Consider the following 21,562-nt stretch of genomic DNA (forward strand, 5'->3'; position numbering starts at 1 on the left):
GGTAACGGTGCGGCGTGAATATTATTGAACACTCGGAGCGCGATAAAATCATGATTTTCTTACACGGCGTGGGCACATGTGATATAGGACGGATGGTAATTTTTCATAATTTTTGGTGATGCAGAAGTATTTGAACACTTCCCTCTACGCGGATTGCGCTTCGCGTGTCTACCATTGTGACCGGCGATTTCCGGGGGCTAGCCATGCCGCCAAATCTTGCGTTGAGGCCTCTTACACGTCTAGAAGTGTGGTGGCGGCTACGTTAGGGTGTCGAAAGAGTCATCAAAATATTAAAAGTGGCGTTAAATTAAGAATTTCACAAATAAGACACATGAAAACTAGTCAACAGAAAAATAGGTGAGAATAATAATACTAATTAAGTAGTAAATATAAATGCAATGAAAACCATCTTAAACCAATTTCGCACAAATGTTACCATTGCAAAAAAACCGCAAAAATGTAAGCCTAGTGCTTTTGTCGGACACACGGCTTACATTTCCTATAAGCCGAGTGCCTGTTTCGGGCACACGACTTATATGTGCTATAAGTCGGGTGCCTTCTTCGGACACACGGCTTATAGGCTGCTCCGTGACGGGCGCCGTCAACCACTGCCGTTGCAGACACGTGGCAGAGGTCTTTGCCGAGTGTGTGCTGTAAGCCGGGTGCCTTTTCCCGTAGATACCGTGTGTTTCATGTTAGCCGTGAGCTTTTTTGCGAAACTCGGCTTATAGATGACCATAAGCCGAGTTCTTTGTATTTACCGGGTGTTTTTTCCTCGGGACTCGGCTTAGAGGAGCATAAGCCGGGTGCACGAAAAAAAGCACTCGGCTTATAGGATAACACACGGGAAACGGTTTCCTGTAGTTAATATCTTATAGGTGAACTAAAAAGGACCGAAGGGAGTACCATTCCCGCAAAAAAGTAATTAATATCTTACCAAATACCAACATGCAACATATATCTTATCTAATATAACGTACAACTAATACGCTACCTAATATAAACGTGTATTGCACGTACATTATTACTAGTCTTAACAAGAAAATGAAGTAGGAATCCATATGGGTACGTACTCATGCATCCTTGTACGTACGTACGTACTCCCTGGAAAGATTTACGGCGGTTCGTTCCACTCCCCCGCACCCTTCGGTGGTATCACTTTTAGAAATGGCGGGATGCAACGAACCCTAGTAGGCGGCGCATGCCCCGTACGCCGGCGTACGACGCGATACTCCTTCCGCCGAGAGATACACGCAGGCGTACGAGCAAGCTGCGGGCCGTACCCCGTGCATGTACGGCCCGACCCCGAACCCAACCACGAACACGAAGCAGTCGGCAGCAGCGGGGCGATTGCAAGAGGGTCGACGGGTCGACGGTTGATTCCCATCGATCGGAGAAAGAAGATGGGCGCGGGTGTGGAGAGATCCAACAACAAAAGAACCATGGCGGCCGATCCGACCAGCCGAGACGATCCCTTGCCGGAGAAGAAGAAGAAGGTGGTGGATCTGGGGAGCGACAGTGACGAGGACTTGCCTAATCCGTCACAATGGGCGGGGGTTAATCCCGATTCCTTCGGCGATGACTACTTGGCCAAGATGGAAAAGGCTAGTCTCGACGAAGAATCAGGTATGAATATGATCGCACGATTCCCGACCACCATCCAATTTGTCATCAGTTTACTACTCTAGCGCCAGGGAAGGGATGGCTTGTGGCGGGAGGCGGGCTGGTGGTGCGTGGTGTTGAGGCCGAGGGTCGCGACGAGGGCGCCGGTGGCCGGCCTGATTGAGCAGCTCCGAAACTTTGGTTTTATGATCTTGGGCTGGGAGAAATCCCTGCTTCATGACGCTGAGGCTAGCATGGCAACGTCCGTGGACTCCCTCCCTCATGCTCAAGGGAAACCCTTGGTTCGGCCTTCGGACCAGGCGGCGGCGATCTGGAATTCCGTCGTTCCCTCCTTGGTGCTCGAGGAGTCCCGGTGGCATGGCTCTTATCGGTGTCGGCTACTACTTTGGGCGTGGGCCTCCGAGGCGCAATTAATGTACACCATCGCCGGAGCTCTCTCGATGATGCCTCTTGTAGGTTTGCCCAGGCCCTACCGTCCACTTACTGACTTCCTCTTGGCGTAGTGGGTGGGGTACGTTGGTCTGTGTTGTCCTTGAGTCTTGGCATGGTTGTAGAGGTCTCTGCCGTCCATCATGACATGCCTAGGTGGAGCATGTATTGTAGTTCCTGTGATGGGTGCGTTTGGTGGATATGGATTCTAATCCTTGTGATTGGCATTGTAATGGCCGAAAGGCGTTGTATGTATCCGGCTTCTTTGCCGCTTCTTCCTCAATATATGATACGCATGCTTATGCGCATTGTAAAAAAAAGTAATAACGCAACTGTTCAATTAATTACCCTCGATATATATATTTATGTTCTACTTCTGCCTGTAGCTCCCCGCCCTGTGAAAATTGCTACGCTCGACTACTACAAACCTGCCACCAGGTTTCACACCATCGAGCTTTTCCCCGTCTTTCGATCCGGAAGCAAGGCTGTGCTCCTCGCTGCGAAATTTCTTCTAGGGATTTCATCCTCTCGCGGTACTTTTATATGTATCCTTGTACACTCTATGATTTGGATTAGTTGATCCGTCGTCGCGCAACTTAACATATATATTGTGTTTGAATCACACAGATGGTGAACCGCTAAGAAGGTGCTCTGGCTTCTGGGTCGGTTGGGACGAGGAGAAGAAAACTGGCCTTGTTTTGACAACTGCACGGCTGATTCGCACAAAGGATGCTCCTTATAGTGTCTGGTCAGGCGGTGAAGAGTATGCTACAGATGCTGATGTGAGTCAATGTGCTTTTTCTATTAATTTCTATATATGCATGTACTATCTTTTACAGCTGGTTCCATCTAAAAAAATGATAATCTTGTATTGCAATTCACATGTTTTTTGTGTGTGCTATTGGCCTTTTCTAATAACGAAATGGAAACAAAACACACCTTCGCTTACCAAAAGTCGTATATAATCTGTTCTGCAACCATTTTTAGGTCACTGTTCATTTGCTAAATGGCACCAGTGCAAAGGGCCAGCTGGTCTATCTCCAGCCCCACTACGATCTCGCTTTCCTGGGTGTTCAGGTGGATCAACCAATCAACTTACCATCTTTGAACACTGGTAGAAAAAGGGCCTACAGTCCCGGTTCGTAAGGGCCTTTAGTCCCGGTTTCTGAACCGGGACTAAAGTGTCGGTACTAATACCTCCCCCCTTTAGTCCCGGTTCAATCCAGAACCGGGACTAAAGCCCCTCCACGTGGGCAGTGCGCAGAGCCCAGTCAGGAGACCCTTTGGTCTCGGTTGGTGGCACCAACCGGGACCAATAGGCATCCACGCGTCAGCTTTTCTGTGGCTGGGGTTTTTGTTCTTTTTTTTGAAAGGGGCGGGGGGTTGGGGGTTTTGGGGGGTTAATTTAGGTGTTTCATATATTGTGTTAGCTAGCTATAATTAATATAGAGAAGTGTCCTCTCTTATGTCCGTGCTTGGTTGACGCTACGTACTATACATACGTATAGAGAGGATTAGACACGCTGGCTAGCTAGTAAAGCAAACGAAGGAAACAGAAGATCGTCATGAACATATATGCATACAGAGAGAAGTGATATCGACCACCTCTCCTTCTCCGAGAGATTGGTCGAACAACAAGTTCTCGTATATCTATCTGACACTACCGGCTACATATATACAATAATTATCTCTTACAAATATAATCTCCTAAATTACGGACTCAGGGTTGACATATAGTTCTCTGTCTTCAGGGATCACGTGGTCAAGAAAGAATGCCGCCAATTCCTCTTAAATTGCTCGCATGCGAGCTGGTGCTAGGAGTTCATCCCGCTTCCGAAACATCTAATTTGAAGAAGGGGGTCAATACATATATATATGAATGAATGAAACTCAACACAAATGATGGTAATAAAATAAAATTGTGAATGTTGTTATTTACGTACTTCATATTGTTCGTTAGAGTACCCGCCCCGCTCACACGTCGTGTGCGCGGATGGACTCGCAGATGTAGTATCCACAGAAATCATTCCCTTGTTCCTGCCACAACCACTTTACAAGAAGTAGAGGTCAATCAAACTGATGAGCAAGAATGCTAAATGGTATTGATGAAACTAGCGCTTGAATCACTAGGAGATGCGCGGAACATGCTACTATAGTACTTACTTTCGGGTGTCTAAATTCCAGCTCCTTCGGCAGTCCCGGAACTTTTTTGGTGAATTTTCTCCAAACCCTGCCGGACAAAGAAAACAATTACTTGATATCAGGAAATGAACAAAGTTTCTGATATGGTGGATAATGATCGATTTAACTTACTTCTTGAGGATTTCAGTCATGTCTGCATAGTCCTGGGGATCTTTTCGTCTTGAGTCTAAGACGGTTACTAGTCCCTGCTCAAGCTTAATCTCTAGGAGAATATAGTGGAAACTGCACACGCATGCATAACTCATGAATTACATTGCTATAACCTCGACTAATATATAAGGGAAACCGAATACGCACAAGACAGTAACACTCACTTGAAGTTGTAAGGAAAGAGTATTATATCTTTGTTTTGATTTATTACGAATGATTGTAGCAAGTTGGCCTCGGTAGCTGCGGCATGAAGTTTAACCTTAGTTGCATCTATGAGATATGTGTTAATGAACCCAATATCACTGACTTGTCTTTTCTTCAATTCGACGATCTTCAATCTGCATAATATAGTGAGGATGATTATAAATACATGCAATGAAAGAGCTAAGCTATATAGAGAAACTTAATGACAGAAGTAGTACTACTTACAGACAGTAGCAGGCGACCGTTGTTTTATCGAGGGCCAATTGATTGAAAAACTGATAGAACTCCTCAAATGGAACAGGCAACAGATCAATTCCAACGAGGTCATGCTCCTTTTTAACTTTCACATACAAAGTACTCCTCCCCCAGAGTCTCTGCAGATTTTCAAGTACCAATCATGCAATCTTCGCATCATCGTTGATAGAGATCTTTCATCTTTGACGAGAGGCTTCCCGTACTCGTATCTTTGCATCTGCATGTCCATGGGTTCATAATGTACTTCGTCGGGCAGGTAATCTGCAAGATTGCTATAAACGGGCACCATCCTCGGATCATTAGCGACGTTGTGGCTAGGCACCTTGAGCGGGGGGCATGATTGCTTCGCTTGTTTGCCGAGCTGGGCAATTTGTTTCCCAGCTCGTCGTTCTTTCAGCCTTTGATCACTGATAGTACTTCCCGACCACTCCGCTTCGGCAAATTCCTTTCCAATAATGCGGTCATAGTTTCCTTTCGGCGGATCAGACTTCGGTGGTTTTGTCAGGGCAGCCAGAGTGCGCTTCACTTTCACCCGATCTACCTTCTCCTCTGGAGGTGGATGTTTCTTTGCTTTCACCCCTTCAAAGAATTTCCTCACTTCTTCTCGCGCGATCTCGATGTTCTCCTCCTGGGTCCTCTCGTATGTTAACTTCTCTGGAGTCTTCAGAGAAGGACCGAATCTGTATGTCCTCCCGCCTCTGGTTGTACTGCTAGACGCCGACCAAGCAGACGAAGCAGTTGTCTTCTTTACTTGCTTAAGAGGCGGAGGAGAAGGACTACGACCCGCCGGAGCAGCCGGAGCGGCGGCAGGTCTCTTCCGCCCTTGCTGACGAGGCGGAGAAGGAGGAGGCTGGCTGCTCGGGCGTGTCGGCGCAGGCGGAGAAGGAGGCGGAGTGCCGCCACGCGCCGGAGAAGGAGCCGGCCGAGGGCCCTGATCGTCACTCGCCGGAGGAGGAGGCGGTGGAGGAGGCGGAGTACCCTGACTTGCCAGAGGAGGAGGAGGCGGAGGCGTCCAGTTCGGAAGGTTGATGAGGTCCTTCCGCCATAGGCATGGAGTCTTCAGAGCAGACCCCAGCCGAGTCTCCCCTTCACCGGTAGGGTGGTCAAGCTGGAGGTCCTCAAATCCCTCCGTTATCTCATCCACCATCACCCTAGCATATCCTTCTGGAATCGGCTGGCAGTGAAAAGTTGCGTCGGGTTCAGTAGGATAAACAGAGCCAACAGCCGCCTTGACCTTCAAATTCATCCATTGCGTCATAAGGTGGCAATTTTGAGACTCCGTTATAGCATCCACAGGATAGCTGGCAGGAGCCGTCAAGGCATGCTCCGGCTGAAGCAGCTCGGTGGAAGCCACGCTGCTTCTGCGCTGAGATGGCGGGGTGGCTTCGGGGGAGGCTTCGGCAGTACGTTTGCTGCGATTTGCTTCTCGTTCCTCTATCGCTTGTACCCTTGCGTGCAGCGCCTGCAGTTCGGTCTGCTACACTTTTTTCCTCCTCTCATGGGATTTGTAACCGCCTGCGTTCGGAAACCCAACCTTCCACAGAACGGAGCCTTGCGTGCCTCGTGTCCGTCCAGGGTGCTCAGGATTCCCGAGGGCCATTGTGAGCTCGTCGTGCTCTCTGTCTGGAAAGAACGTCCCTTCCTGCGCTGCTTCGATATACTGCTTAAGCTTACTGACTGGTATGTCCATTTGTTCGTTCGTCCAAATGCACTTCCCTGTTTCAGGGTCCAAGGTTCCGCCAGCCCCGAAGAACCAAGTCCGGCAACGGTCTGGCCAGTTATTTGTCTCTGGTTCGATCCCTTTATGAATCAGATCATTCTCAACCTTGGACCACTTAGGCCGGGCTACGAGGTAGCCACCTAACCCCGTGCGATGGTGAAGCTTCTTCTTTGCAGCATTTTGCTTGTTTGTCGCCGACATCTTCTGACTCTTTTCCGATGTCTTGCAGGCCACAAATGCGGGCCAGTGATCTCTGATCTTCTCATATCTGCCCTTGAATTCTGGTGTCTCTTTTTTATCGACAAACCTATTCAGCTCTTTCTTCCACCTCCTGAATAGATCTGCCATCCTCTTCAGAGCAAAAGACTTGATTAATTTCTCTTTAATTGGGTTCTCTGGATTACCCTCTGGCGGTAGGGTGAAATTTGACTTCAGCTCAGTCCAAAGATCATTTTTCTGCATATCATTGACATAAGACACCTCAAGGTCTTCTGTAGCCGGCTTAAACCATTGCTGGATGCTTATCGGGATCTTGTCCCTAACCAGAACCCCGCACTGAGCAACAAATGCGCTCTTTGTCCGGAGGGGTTCAATAGGTTGGCCGTCGGGCGCGATTGCTGTGATCTCAAGCTTTTCATCCGAGCTCAACTTTTTCTTCGGGCCTCGTCTCTTTACCGAAGTTGTGCTCGATCCGGAGGGCTAGAAAAAAGAACAAAGACTTAATTAATATGTGTACATACCAAAACAATGAATGCATCAATCAGCTAGTCAGCATAGGCTTAACTAATATATATACCTGGCCGGACTCGGTTCGGTCACCGGAGCCATCATCACGGTCTCCTTCTTGCACCGGCATTGGGTCACCGGAGCCGTCCTCATGTTCTTCTTCTTGCACCGGCATTAGGTCACGGTAGCCAGCTTGTTCACCCTCTCCTTCCAGACCATCGGTTTCGTTGAGATAGTACAAGACGGCATCACTTCCTTGTGCGATTATCTCCCTCAACAACGATTCTTTTGTTGCTTCGTCTAGGGCGGTGTCCATAGTTTCTACAAATATTTACAACATGGCAATTATTATTCAAACATGACAGATGGATATATTAGTGCCAAATGTAGAACTAGCTACCTAATCATAGTAAGCTATTGGGAGGGGGCATATATCGACAACGACGACACTACATCTATGTCCCTCGACGACCCTCGTTCCCGATAAAAAAAAGAGGAAGAAGAAAAAAAAAGAGGAGAAGAAAGAATAGAGGAGAAGAACTCCTCTATTCTTTCTTCTCCTCTTTTTTCTTCTTCTTCCTCTTCTTTTTTTATCCTCTTCTTCCTCTCATGTTCGAGAGGATCGCCGAGGGGTCGGGAGGTTGCCTAGTGTCAAAGGATTCAACAAAACCATGTCTTCATCATTAGGCGAAAGTAACATGTGCATGATGGTAGGAAGCTCTTCAAAGTTGTTCTGGAACGGAGTCCCAGATAGGATAATTCGCTTTTTGGTACAAAGTTCAGAAAGAGCCTTCCGAATATTGCTATTTGGAAGGCCTTTGCTGAATTCGTACCAAAAGGCAAATTATTCTATCCGGGACTCCATTCCAGAACAACTTTGCAGAACTTCGTACCAACATGCCCTGGTTACTTCCGGCTAATGATGAAGGCATGGATTTCTTCAATACTTTGACACTAGGAAACCTCTCTCGACCCCTCGGTGATCCTCGACCCCTCAAACCCTCGACGACCCTGGAACCCTCGACCCCTAGACGACCCTCTTCTTCCTCTCATGTTCGAGAGGATCGCCGAGGGATCGGGAGGTTGCCTAGTGTCAAAGGAAACCCTAAATAGCTAGCAAGTATCGTGGGTGTGAGATACATGTGGCCTTCGGTGTCGAACACTACATCCACGTCCCACAAGTGACGTGGGCGTCGAAGCCCGCGCCACTTGTGGGATGTAGATGTAGTGTCCGACACCGACGGTACATGTATCTCACACCGATGATACTTTCTATTTAGGGTTTCTCCTCTACCGCTCGGCGATCCTCTCGACGACCCTCGTTCCCGATAAAATAAAGAGGAAGAAGAAGAAGAAAAAAGAAGAGAAGAAAGAATAGAGGAGAAGACTTCCTCTTCTTCCTCTCCTCTTCTTCCCCTTCTTCCTCGCCTCTCTCATGAATGTCCGGCGTTCTCGACCCCCCTCCCCCCCACGTGTCGAAGAAAAAAAAGAAGAAAAAAAAGAGGAGAAGAAGAAAGGAATAGAGGAGAAGAAGAGAAAAATAGAATATATTCTATTTTTCTCTTCTTCTCCTCTATTCCTTTCTTCTTCTCCTCTATTCTATTTTTCTCTTCTTCTCCTCTATTCCTTCCTTCTTCTCCTCTTCTTTTTCTTCTTTTTTCTTCTTCTTATTTATTTCTCCTCGTCTTCCTCTCCCCTCTCGGCGACCCTAGACCCCCTCTCGACCCTCGACCCCTAGGCGACCGTCGACCCCTCTCTTTTTTTTCTTCCTCTTCTATTTTATCCTCTTCTTCCTCTACCGCTCGGCGACCCTCGACGACCCTCGTTCCCAATAAAAAAAGAGGAAGAAGAAGAAAAAAAAGAGGAGAAGAAAGAATAGAGGAGATCTTCTCCTCTATTCTTTCTTCTCCTCTTTTTTCTTTTCTTATTCCTCTTCTTTTTTATCCTCTTCTTCCTCTCATTATATTTTCTACGAATGTTCTATATACATACATCCATCGATATCATTCCATACATACATATACATCTACATTATATATGAACAAAAAAATATCAAAATTCATCATACATACATCTACAGTATATATGAACAGTATATATGAACAAAAAAATATCAAAATTCATCATACATACATCTACAGTATATATGAACAGTATATATGAACAAAAAAATATCAGAATTCATCATCATACATACATCTACAGTATATATATATGAACAAATATCAAAATTCCTCATACATACATACATACATCTGCAAATTCAGGAGCAGGGAAGGAAGGAAGGGGAGAGGAGGCGGTAGCTACCTCTCACGGAGGGATCGGGGAGGAGACGCGGGCGGCCGGCGTCGGGGGCGACAGCGACGAGGACGGGCTCGGGGTCGGCGAGGGCGAGGGCGACGGCGGGGCGCGCTCGGCGGCGGCGGACGGGCTCGGGGGCGAAGGGGGTGCTCGGGGGCGGTGGACGGGCGGCCGGCGACGACGGCGGGGGAGGGCGCGCTCGGGGCGGGCCGGGCAGGGACAACGGCGTTGAGGGCGAGGCGCAGAGGGTGCTCGGTGGCGCAGGGGGTGCTCAGGGGCGGTGGACGGGCGGCCGCGGACGACGGCGAGGGGGCGCGCTCGGGGGCGGGGCAGGGGCAACGGCGGCGACGGCGAGGCGAGCAGAGGGGCAGCCTGGCGGCGTCGTCGGGGCGGGTTGAAGAACAGATCCAAAATTTTCACAAGTCTTGCTTATATAGACGGCGCATTGGTCACGGTTCGTGGCACCAACCGTGACCATTGCCCCCTTTAGTCCCGATTGGTGCCACCAACCGGGACCAAAGGCCTCTTTTCGACAGCCCAAAGGGCGGGAAGCGAAGGCCATTGGTCCCGGTTGGTGGCACCAACCGGGACTAAAGGGGGGCAATGGTCTCGGTTGGTGCCACGAACCGTGACCAATGCACCCTTTAGTCACGGATTGATTTGTTCAAGGATAAGAAGTTCATCGATAAGTGCACAAGGACTTTGATATCCTTGATGATGGTTCCCAACCAGAACTCGGTAGTCTTTTATTATAAGACTACCATGTGGTCATGCTTGTCTGGGACAGCATGTTCACATGTGTGTAGCAGAACCAGCTCATGTTTTGGAGCTTGCTATCATAGTTCATTTCCCGAGAATCTCGCAACGCCATCTCGTCGTTTTGTGTTGCAAACTTTCATTTTTTTTCCTTCTAGACTTGATGAGTCTAGAATATTCTGACACCAACCAGATCTGAATCTCAGGCAAATATGATGGTTGGAACATCTCTCAAGAACTATAATAATGGTCTCTCTGTAATCCGCTAAAGTGGATGTCGTGGCCAACACACCCAGCCGGAAGACCTGTTGTTGTAGTATCTCGATTGAGGAAGTTGGCCACCTCCCCATAAGAATTTCGTAGGATTTACTCCAATAAGCTACTCCTTATGGATTCTTGTGCTCCCGAAGTCTGACCTTTTACTTGATGTTCTAGATACCAAACCATATCTATGAATGGGTTACGCTAGCACATCAAGGAGAACATTAGAAGCGGAGTGCTAAATGTCTCTCGGTCGATCATCCGGATTTTGATCCCTTGGCCTCGCTAAGGTGAAATCTGAGACGGTGTTATCTTCCTTTGCATATGCATCTCTTCCACCGGTATTCATCATGGTAGTACATTGTGTTGCCAGGATCCTTGACACACCCCAGCGCCGCCCTTCTCCATGGCTGCTGCCGGCCAAGCTCAAAGCTCCGCCCCGGAGCTGCTCCGCCCCGAGGCCCTAGCCTCGACCTCTTGTTGCCTCCTCCTCCCTCCCACCGGAGCCCAAGTCCAGCGCCTCCCCATGCCAGCGCGACCCCATGCACCATCGCCGAACCTTGCCGTCCTTCTGCACAACATCACCGGCCCCGCTTCACCTCGTTCCTGCCCTACCGGCGAGTCCCTACTCCTGCTCGACCCTGCCGTCCGTCGCGCCACCGGTAACCAGCTCCTAGGAGCAGAGCTCCTCCTTCGCCACCTCATCATCCTTCGTCGCCAGTGCGCCAAGCCCCGATGACCTGCAGGCCCCTTCTCGCCAGTCCCCTACATCGAGCAGCAGTTCCTCGACCGCTGCGCACGACCCTGCGTTTGACTCCGGGAGCACTTTCGGGTCTTCCCCCAACGCCGTGTCTTCTTTTTGGATCACGCCAAGATCAGGGGCCTAGTACCACGACGACCGACACAAGTTCCACTACCGCCGGTGTGCATTTTGACAAGTCCGACTACGACATGAACGGCTACACGAAGACCCTCGAAGACTTTGGATTCGACAAGTCCGTGCCACCAACCGGGAACAATGCCCTTGTGCGCCCCGCGCCCAAAAGTTTAGTCCCACATCGCTAGTTGACAGCGCCCAACACCAGTTTATAAGCTCAGCTGCCTCCTCCCACTCGAACTCCTCTGAACTGAAGGCCTATGGGCCTAATTTGACACTGCTTTGCCTGTGGGCCTATTGGGCCTTCTGCGGGCCTGAATCCTGGCCCATGTAGGGTTTCTAGTCGTATTCAGGCCGTGGAGGCCCAGTAGGTGGCATTTTTTTTTCTTTTTTCTTTTTTATTTCTACATTTTTTTGGTTTTTTATTTTTTTATTTCTACTTAAAACTAAATACTTACAGTTTTTTAGTGATTTCTTTTTGCTTTTAAGTCACAAAAATTATAAACCTTCTGTTAGTGCCATGAGTTTTAAATTTTAAATAGTTTAAATTTGAATTTTTAAAAATTTGTGTGAATCACTAGTTTATGAATAACTTTACTATAAAATTAGAATTTTTTTTCTATTTATTTTTTATTTCTACTTACAACTAAATACTTACAGTTTTTTAGTGATTTCTTTTTGCTTTTAGGTCACAAAAATTATAAACTTTCTGTTAGTGCCATTAGTTTTAAATTTTAAATAGTTTAAATTTGAAATTTTAAAATTTTGTGTGAATCACTAGTTTATGAATAACTTTACTATAAAATTAGAATTTTTTTTCTTTTTTGCTATTTATTTTTTATTTATACTTACAATTAAATACTTATAATTTGATTTTAGGTCACACAAATTATATTCTTTTTGCTATTGAAGAATATTATAGTTTTATTTTAGTTGATCATAACATAATATTTTAATTGATTGTTTTTATTTTCATAAAAGTTTTGTAGTTCATTCTGTTTGCTATTAATTCATTCTTTGAGCTAAATGACTCTGAAATTGGAAAGCATTTCAAAATGAACTCTGAAAAGGTTGAAAGTTGGCATGGTATCATCATTTCACCCACATAGCATGTTCCAAAAAGTAGAGAGGGTTACGACAAAAACTTGATGCACTTCGTGTACAAAATGGACAATCACTTTCGAAGTATCAAAGTTTCAAACCATAAGACATGAAAGCATTTCAAATGACCTCTGAAAAAGTTGAAAGTTGGGATGGTATCATAATTTCACCCACATAGCATTTGCTTATTGCGGGAGAAAGTCTTCACTTTTTCTTCGCTTGTGTCATTTGCTTATTGCGCCGTAACCATGGATAATCTTCATTGTTTATCAGGATGCTTGGGTCAGCCTTGACATTGAAGGGAGGAATTTCATGAAACTTTTCATAATCTTCAGACATGTCTGTCTTGCCGTCCACTCCCAGGATGTCCCTTTTTCCTGAAAGAACTATGTGGCGCTTTGGCTCATCGTATGATGTATTCACTTCCTTATCTTTTCTTTTTCTCAGTTTGGTAGACATGTCCTTCACATAGATAACCTGTGCCACATCATTGGCTAGGACGAATGGTTCGTCAGTGTACCCAAGATTTTTTAGATCCACTGTTGTCATTCCATACTGTGGGTCTACCTGCTGTACCCCGCCGCCTAACAGATTGACCCATTTGCACTTAAACAAAGGGACCTTAAAATCAGGTTCGTAGTCAAGTTCCCATATGTCCACTATGTAACCATAATATGTGTCCTTTACGCTCTCGATTGCTGCATCAAAGCGGACACCGCTGTTTTGGTTGGTGCTCTTTTGATCTTGGGCGATCGTGTAAAATGTATTCCCATTTATCTCGTATCCTTTGTAAGTCAATACAGTCAAAGATGGTCCCCTGGACAACAAGTACAACTCATCACAAACAGTGTTGTCACCTCTGAGACGTGTTTCCAACCAACTGCTGAAAGTCCTGATGTGTTCACATGTAATCCAGTCGTCGCATTGCTCCGGGTGTTTGGAGCGCAGACTGTTCTTGTGTTCATCGACATACGGGGTCACCAAGGTAGAGTTCTGTAGAACTGTGTAGTGTGCTTGAGACCAAGAATATCCGTCCCTGCATATCATTGAGTCTCTTCCAAGAGTGCCTTTTCTAGTCAGTCTCCCCTCATACCGCGATTTAGGGAGACCTATCTTGTTAAGGCCAGGAATGAAGTCAACACAAAACCCGATAACATCCTCTGTTTGATGGCCCATGGAGATGCTTCCTTCTGGCCTAGCGCGGTTACGGACATATTTCTTTAGGACTCCCATGAACCTCTCAAAGGGGAACATATTGTGTAGAAATACGGGCCCCAGGATGACAATCTCGTCGACTAGATGAACTAGGACGTGCGTCATGATATTGAAGAAGGATGGTGGGAACACCAGCTCGAAACTGACAAGACATTGAGCCACATCACTCCTTAGCCTTGGTACGATTTCTGGATCGATCACCTTCTGAGAGATTGCATTGAGGAATGCACATAGCTTCACAATGGCTAATCGGACGTTTTTCGGTAGAAGCCCCCTCAATGCAACCGGAAGCAGTTGCGTCATAATCACGTGGCAGTCATGAGACTTTAGGTTCTGAAACTTTTTCTCTGGCATATTTATTATTCCCTTTATATTCGACGAGAAGCCAGTCGTGACCTTCATACTGAGCAGGCATTCAAAGAAGATTTCTTTCTCTTCTTTCGTAAGAGCGTAGCTGGCAGGACCTTTATACTGCTTCGGAGGCATGCCGTCTTTTTCGTGCAAACGTTGCAGGTCCTCCCGTGCCTCAGGTGTATCTTTTGTCTTCCCATACACGCCCAAGAAGCCTAGCAGGTTCACACAAAGGTTCTTCGTCACGTGCATCACGTCGATTGAGGAGCGGACCTCTAGGTCTTTCCAGTAGGGTAGGTCCCAAAATATAGATTTCTTCTTCCACATGGGTGCGTGTCCCTCAGCGTCATTCGGAACAGCTAGTCCACTGGGACCCTTTCCAAAGATTACGTAGTGTAAATCATTGACCATAGCAAGCACGTGATCACCGGTGCGCATGGCGGGCTTCTTCCGGTGATCTGCCTCGCCTTTGAAATGCTTGCCTTTCTTTCGACATTGATGGTTGGTCGGAAGAAATCGACGATGGCCCAGGTACACATTCTTCCTGCATTTGTCCAGGTATATACTTTCAGTGTCATCTAAACAGTGCGTGCATGCGTGGTATCCTTTGTTTGTCTGTCCTGAAAGGTTACTGAGAGCGGGCCAATCGTTGATGGTCATGAACAGCAACACCTTAAGGTTAAATTCCTCCTGTCTGTGCTCATCCCACGTACGTACACCGTTTCCATTCCATAGCTGTAAAAGTTCTTCAACTAATGGCCTTAGGTACACATCAATTTCATTGCCGGGTTGCTTAGGGCCTTGGATGAGAACTGGCATCATAATGAACTTCCGCTTCATGCACATCCAAGGAGGAAGGTTATACATACATAGAGTCACGGGCCAGGTGCTGTGATTGCTGCTCTGCTCCCCGAAAGGATTAATGCCATCTGCGCTTAAAGCAAACCATACATTCCTTGGGTCCTTTGCAAACTCATCCCAGTACTTTCTCTCGATTTTTCTCGACTACGACCCGTCAGCGGGTGCTCTCAACTTCCCATCTTTCTTTCGGTTCTCACAGTGCCATCGCATCAACTTGGCATGCTCTTCGTTTCTGAACAGACGTTTCAACCGTCGTATTATAGGAGCATACCACATCACCTTCGCAGGAACCCTCTTCCTGAGAGGCTCGCCGTCAACATCACCGGGGTCATCTCGTCTGATCTTATACCGCAACGCACCGCATACCGGGCATGCGTTCTTATCCTTGTATGCACCGCGGTAGAGGATGCAGTCATTAGGGCATGCATGTATCTTCTCCACCTCCAATCCTAGAGGGCATACGACCTTCTTTGCTGCGTATGTACTGTCGGGCAATTCGTTATCCTTTGGAAGCTTCTTCTTCAATATTTTCAGTAGCTTCTCAAATCCTTTGTCAGCCACAGCATTCTCTGCCTTCCACTGCAGCAATTCCAGTACGGTACCGAGCTTTGTGTTGCCATCTTCGCAATTGGGGTATAACCCTTTTTTGTGATCCTCTAACATGCGATCGAACTTCAGCTTCTCCTTTTGACTAATTCATTGCGTCCTTGCATCGACAATGACCCGGCGGAGATCATCATCATCGGGCACATCGTCTGGTTCCTCTTGATCTTCAGTAGCTTCACCCGTGGCAGCATCATTGGGCACATCGTCTGGTTCCTCTTGATCTTCACCAGCTCCCCCCGTTGCAGCATCACCGTATTCAGGGGGCACATAGTTGTCATCGTACTCTTCTTCTTCGCCGTCTTCCATCATAACCCCTATTTCTCCGTGCCTCGTCCAAACATTATAGTGTGGCATGAAACCCTTGTAAAGCAGGTGGGAGTGAAGGATTTTCCGGTTAGAGTAAGACCTCGTATTCCCACATTCAGTGCATGGACAACACATAAAACCATTCTGCTTGTTTGCCTCGGCCGCATCGAGAAACTCATGCACGCCCTTAATGTACTCGCGGGTGTGTCTGTCACCGTACATCCATTGCCGGTTCATCTGCGTGCATTATATATAATTAAGTGTCCAAATTAATAGAAGTTCATCATCACATTAAAACCAAAGTGCATACATAGTTCTCATCTAACAACATATAGCTCTCCAGAGTATCTAATTAATTAAACCATACATTGAAACTATGTAAAACATTTCAATGTGAAAACAAATGCGATCATAATCGCAACCAAGGTAACAATTGATCCAACGGCATAATGATACCAAGCCTCGGTATGAATGGCATATTTTCTAATCTTTCTAATCTTCAAGCGCATTGCATCCATCTTGATCTTGTGATCATCGACGACATCCGCAACATGCAACTCCAATATCATCTTCTCCTCCTCAATTTTTTTTTATTTTTTTCCTTCAACAAATTGTTTTCTTCTTCAACTAAATTTAACCTCTCGACAAGGTCGGTTGGCATTTCCGATTCACATACATCCTAGATAAATAAAATCTATGTCACGTTGGTCGGCATAATTTTCATAAACAATAAATGAACCAATAGTTATAAAGATAATATACATACCAAATCCGAATCATAGACAGGACGAGGGCCGACGGGGGCGGATACCAAAACCATCGCACTATATAAGATGCAATAAAAATGTAAGAAAATGATACAAGTATCTATCTAAACATACAAGTAAGAATATTTTTCTTTCAGAAAGAAGATAAGAACAAGAGGCTCACCACGGTGGTGTCGGTGATGAGATCGGCGCGGGTGATCGACGACGGTGAAAACGGGGACGGGGCGTGACGGACCGCTAAATCTAGACAAATCTCAAAGAAAATGGAGCTTGGAGGTCGAGCTTTGAGAGGAGAAAGCTTAAGTAGTGTGGCTCGGGCATTCCATCGAACACCTCATGTGCATAGGAGGTGAGCTAGAGCACCACAAAGCCCTCTCCCCCTCGGCCAGAAAAAACAGAGCACTGTGCTCTGCTCTTGCGCGAGGGGGTATATATAGGCACCTCATTGGTCCCGGTTGGTGACCTGAACCGGGACTAAAGGGCATCCTTTGGTCCCGGTTCAAGCCACCAACCGGGACCAATGGTGGTGGGCCAGGAGCGAGGCCCATTGGTCACGGTTTATACCACCAACCGGGACCAAAAGGTCCAGATGAACCGGGACCAATGGCCCACGTGGCCCGGCCGGCCCCCTGGGCTCACGAACCGGGACCAATGCCCACATTGGTCCCGGTTCTAGACTGAACCGGGACTAATGGGCTGATGCGGCCTGGACCATAGCCCTGTTTTCTACTAGTGGAATGAAAAAGATGTAGAATTTGCTCAAGAGGTTTTTCGGCTCGGAAGAGACAATTCCTTAAATCTAAGGATAACATATGCCAGGGCAGAATATTTGAATCCAACCATGTTTGAGCGGCACCACAATGTATACTTCCGTTCTCCAGATGGCCATGGTGATGATAATGAGGTGATATATCTTATCATTAGATAGTATTATATACATTTGGTACAGTTTTGAGTTTTGTGTGATGTCATCTTTATGTTCTATATTGCAATCTATTGTTATAACATTTTTTTTGTTCTTGCAAAGTTTCATATATGTTGCCAATATGAATTGTTGCAGTTTGACTATGGGGGGCCAGTTATTGACCTGCGTGGAGAAGTTGTCGGAATGGTCAACGTCCCTAAGAGATTTGGGTCTTTCATACCTTCTTCCATTTTGCTCAATTGTTTGGATTCATGGAAGAAATATCAGTACGTTTTCTCTCTCAGTGCTGTGATAGTATTAGACTAATATGGTGTCTCCTAATTGTTCTTTTTACGTATTTTTAGGAGTCATTATTTTTAGTAGTATCTATTTTCTCACTTTTATGAAATTTAATGACCATAAGTTGTGTAAAGATTTTCAAAGAAAATATCATCATCATCTCGTTTGAACATGTGGCTACAGTAAATAATTTAGCAATAATGCTCATTTGTAAGAAAATCAAGAACTAGATCTTTGATGGGGCCTAGATAGGAAGAAACAAGTAGAACGGCGCTGAGAGTGCAAAATGTGTTACTTTTACGTAATATCAAATCCCCTCTATGAGTTTTGTCAACTACTATGAACGATTCATCCCTGTTGGGCCTTTCTAAACTCTATTTGAATCAAAATATTTCATTATTGTTGATTTTTTAACATGTTAGATGGAAGCCTGGTTCCACCAAAGATATGTTAAATGATGATTATCTGATTTGATGTAGGCACATCGCCCGGCCTCATCTTGGAATGATGTTTAAGGACATCAAACTTCTAGAACCTGCTCATGTTGACATGTTATGGCGTATGTTTAACATTGATGATGGTCTTATTGTTCAAGAGGTAGGTAATGACTTCCTGAAAGTGCTCAATTTCTCATCTGTGTAAAGGTTAATTATTGACATTTGAACATTAGGTGTCGGGAGGGTCGCCTGCTGAGAAATTTGGAATCCAAAAAGGTGATATTATCGAATCTTTCAATGGAAAGCCTGTTTCTTCCACAATTGAGGTGAGTGAATTAGAGATTTGTTAGGTAAACAAACTGAAAATAAATTTAATTTGTGTGATATTTAGTAACTTCACGGTCTTGACTAGAATGTTTTTGTTTCCTGCAATTATCAATTGGAAAATACACTGATGAGCATATACAAGGGAACTTTAGATGCTGAAGTTCGTATTTCTGTAAGTTCATTTCTATATATGAGGGCGGTTTTCTTGATCCCGGCCATACATTTATTTGTACCGAAGTATTATTAGCAAAATGCTAGCTCTAAGAGATGTGTTTGGCAAACTCCGTAGGTTGGGGTGTTTCACACACTCAAAGAACAACGGAGCACCATAGAGTTGACTGCAAAATTATCAAAACTTGGAGAAGTTATTACAAGAGGTGCAAATCTCCTTTTTTAACTAGCCCCGTCTACAGATTATTATGTCAATTCTCAAGCATGTATGTTCTATTTTTTTGTACACAACTATTATCCAGACAGAATGCTATCACTAAGTATGCAAGCTCATGTGCATTGTGCAATACATTCTTACATGACACACATCTGATGTGTAAAATATCACACCAAACCATACACTATTCTGATATTTTGGAAGTTTGCGATTTTGATAAACAGGTGGTGTGCAGCAAGTAAGTTGTACAGAACAGACTTCACCCATGTTTTTTTTACCAAAGTGTCCATATTCCATTTGTAGACTTGGAAGTTTTAGGATTTTTTGGAACAAGAGATGCATGTCTGGGTTTTGTGGCGCTAACTTTGAGTTGTGTGACATTTTGCAAAGAATGTGGATTAAACATTGCTTTCACGTTTGCTCTTAGTTTTCTTTCTGGATATGGGTACAAAACATTCGCCTTGAGAGAGGTGTTTTGACAAGCAAAAGTAGGCTTGGTTATTTGATACTCATGTTGTGTTATTATTTATTACAGGTTCTACAGACTCTTGAACTGGCTGCTCGGTTGAGGAGGGATGTTTGTATAGTGTGGCTTACTGTGATACATGCTTACGTGTGACCACATGTAGTACTCTAGATATATTAGAAATAATGTTTTTATCTGTAACTAAACCCATCTTAGTTCCTGAGGAAGCGTTGTTTGTTCTTTGTTGCCTTATCTCATTTGGCTATGCATGAGAAGGACCAAGTATCTTGGCTCGTGAACTTTGTGAAAAAGCACTACTAATTTTTAACTGTTGCTGATTTGTGGAAATTCTTTTCCAGGGTGATCTGATTGTAGACAGTGTATATTTTTTTCTGGGTGTTATACTTAGATGAAAATTCTAAGTTGCAAGTTTAAGGTGGCCTCCCCATTATGAAACCACGTGTCACAATCCTACCATGGTATGTTGACCTCTAGGCATTTGGCATGTGTCATATATACGCCTCTCCACTATTAAACCATGTGTCAGAATCCTAGCAAGTGTAAGGTCTCTTATCTATTTGTGTCTTGACTTCTACTAGTCATTTGGCATGGAATTTGCAGTGTTCCATATTATTGATTTTGGTACATGGACAATTCCGATGTTATGTCCTGAAGCATTAATCTATCCTTCCCAGTTGCTGATAACAACTGGTGATGTGCAATGACTCGGCCTGATTCCACTTCTTTGACTGAAAGAAGGAATATTTTGTCTCTAATGTTGTGACGCTAATATTTTTGGTATATATGGACTCTGTTTTGCAGCTATGTGCGAGAATTGTGATGTGAATATACATAGTTGCTCCTTTTTGTTGCATTTCTTATTGGACGGGTTTTCATGCATAAATTTCTAGATTAACATTTATTTTTCGTTGGCATGACAAATAAATAAATAGCCAGACTATTTCTGTGAGAAACTGGACGTAACCATAGGGACGGTGCGGAAGTGGAACAGAGTAAGTTGGGAACCAAAATCATAGATCAAATTGCAAAGGGGTTCTTTTCTATCAAATATTCATTTTTTTTGCTCGCCCAGAATGGCGTCCAGGATTTACTAGTGTATCAGAGTTCTGAGAACTTCCTCCTCCCTCGCATGGCTTTATGATGTCAGCTGATCTTTTTAGAGAAAAAGAGAGAACCTGACTTTATAATTAAATCACACGGCAGTATCCAGCACAAGCATACGGAAAGGTAGCAAAGAACCAACAAGTTTAAATGCTGCACCAACAAGGATTGCAGTCATAATGACAGACATGACATGCATGCCAGCAACCCACACACTAAAAGATTTAGCAAAAAGACTACATGGAAGCATTAGGTAGACAAAGGGACCCTTTCCCAGCTGATGAGATTTGACGTTGTGACCTCAATGTCAACATCTTTAACTAGCGGCTTCCACTGCTGTAAAAGTTTAAGCAATTTAGTATGTTCAATCGAGAACTTGTTTCTAGTGGTCCAAAGTGCCCAAGACATAGTAGCAAAGCCAAACCAAAAGATCCTATTCATTTGACCAGACAAATACTTGCTAAATCAGAGCAGTACTGACCGTAGGAGCCCCTTTTGGTCGTTGTTGAGCCTACCAAGAAAAACTATGTTGGTGTAGTTATCGAAGATTAGGAACTCTTTTTTACTTCTTTCCCCACCTGCCCTCCCTCTGGTAAGGAAGTGTGATGTAAGTGTCTTCATCTATTCCTTACACCTTTCAAAAGTTTTAGGATCATGGGGGTTTTGGAATTGATATGATATCGATTGCCGGCGGGAATTCTGGTCTTGGTGCCTCCTTACCGTATGGATGTGTCCCGGGAGTTGACTTACAAGAGATTCTTGCCACAATTGCATCATTTCAGTTCCATTACTTCTGGACACGGATTTTCAAAAATCATTTCAATACTATTGATGGTGGAAGTAGGCTGAGCATGATCCCTGGTACTTGATAGACAACGCAGATGGTATTGGCATATCAAGTATCGTT

General features: G+C 45.3%; 1 protein-coding gene across 1 annotated transcript; it reads left to right on the forward strand.

The window, feature by feature from the left end:
• Nucleotides 1-1,374: 1,374 nt before the first annotated feature.
• LOC123106234 (probable periplasmic serine endoprotease DegP-like) lies at nt 1,375-19,902 on the forward strand. The gene is made up of 11 exons (XM_044528454.1): nt 1,375-1,626; nt 2,439-2,585; nt 2,680-2,834; nt 3,040-3,155; nt 17,444-17,615; nt 17,772-17,902; nt 18,395-18,512; nt 18,586-18,678; nt 18,765-18,851; nt 19,292-19,305; nt 19,893-19,902. Exons 1-11 carry the CDS (start codon nt 1,404-1,406, stop codon nt 19,900-19,902), a joined length of 1,266 nt encoding a protein of 421 aa, XP_044384389.1. The 5' UTR covers nt 1,375-1,403.
• The last annotated feature ends 1,660 nt before the right edge of the window (nt 19,903-21,562 follow it).

The sequence above is a fragment of the Triticum aestivum genome, chromosome 5A (genome assembly GCF_018294505.1).
Source record: "Triticum aestivum cultivar Chinese Spring chromosome 5A, IWGSC CS RefSeq v2.1, whole genome shotgun sequence".
NCBI classification, from domain to species: Eukaryota; Viridiplantae; Streptophyta; class Magnoliopsida; order Poales; family Poaceae; genus Triticum; species Triticum aestivum.

Excerpts from the sequence above, each read along its gene's own strand:
- LOC123106234 (XM_044528454.1), top strand. The coding sequence starts at position 1,404 with ATGGGCGCGGGTGTGGAGAGATCCAACAACAAAAGAACCATGGCGGCC. Across the intron at positions 2,835-3,039 it reads AGTATGCTACAGATGCTGAT|GTCACTGTTCATTTGCTAAA; the intron begins GTGAGTCAATGT and ends AACCATTTTTAG. Across the intron at positions 17,616-17,771 it reads GCCATGGTGATGATAATGAG|TTTGACTATGGGGGGCCAGT; the intron begins GTGATATATCTT and ends GAATTGTTGCAG.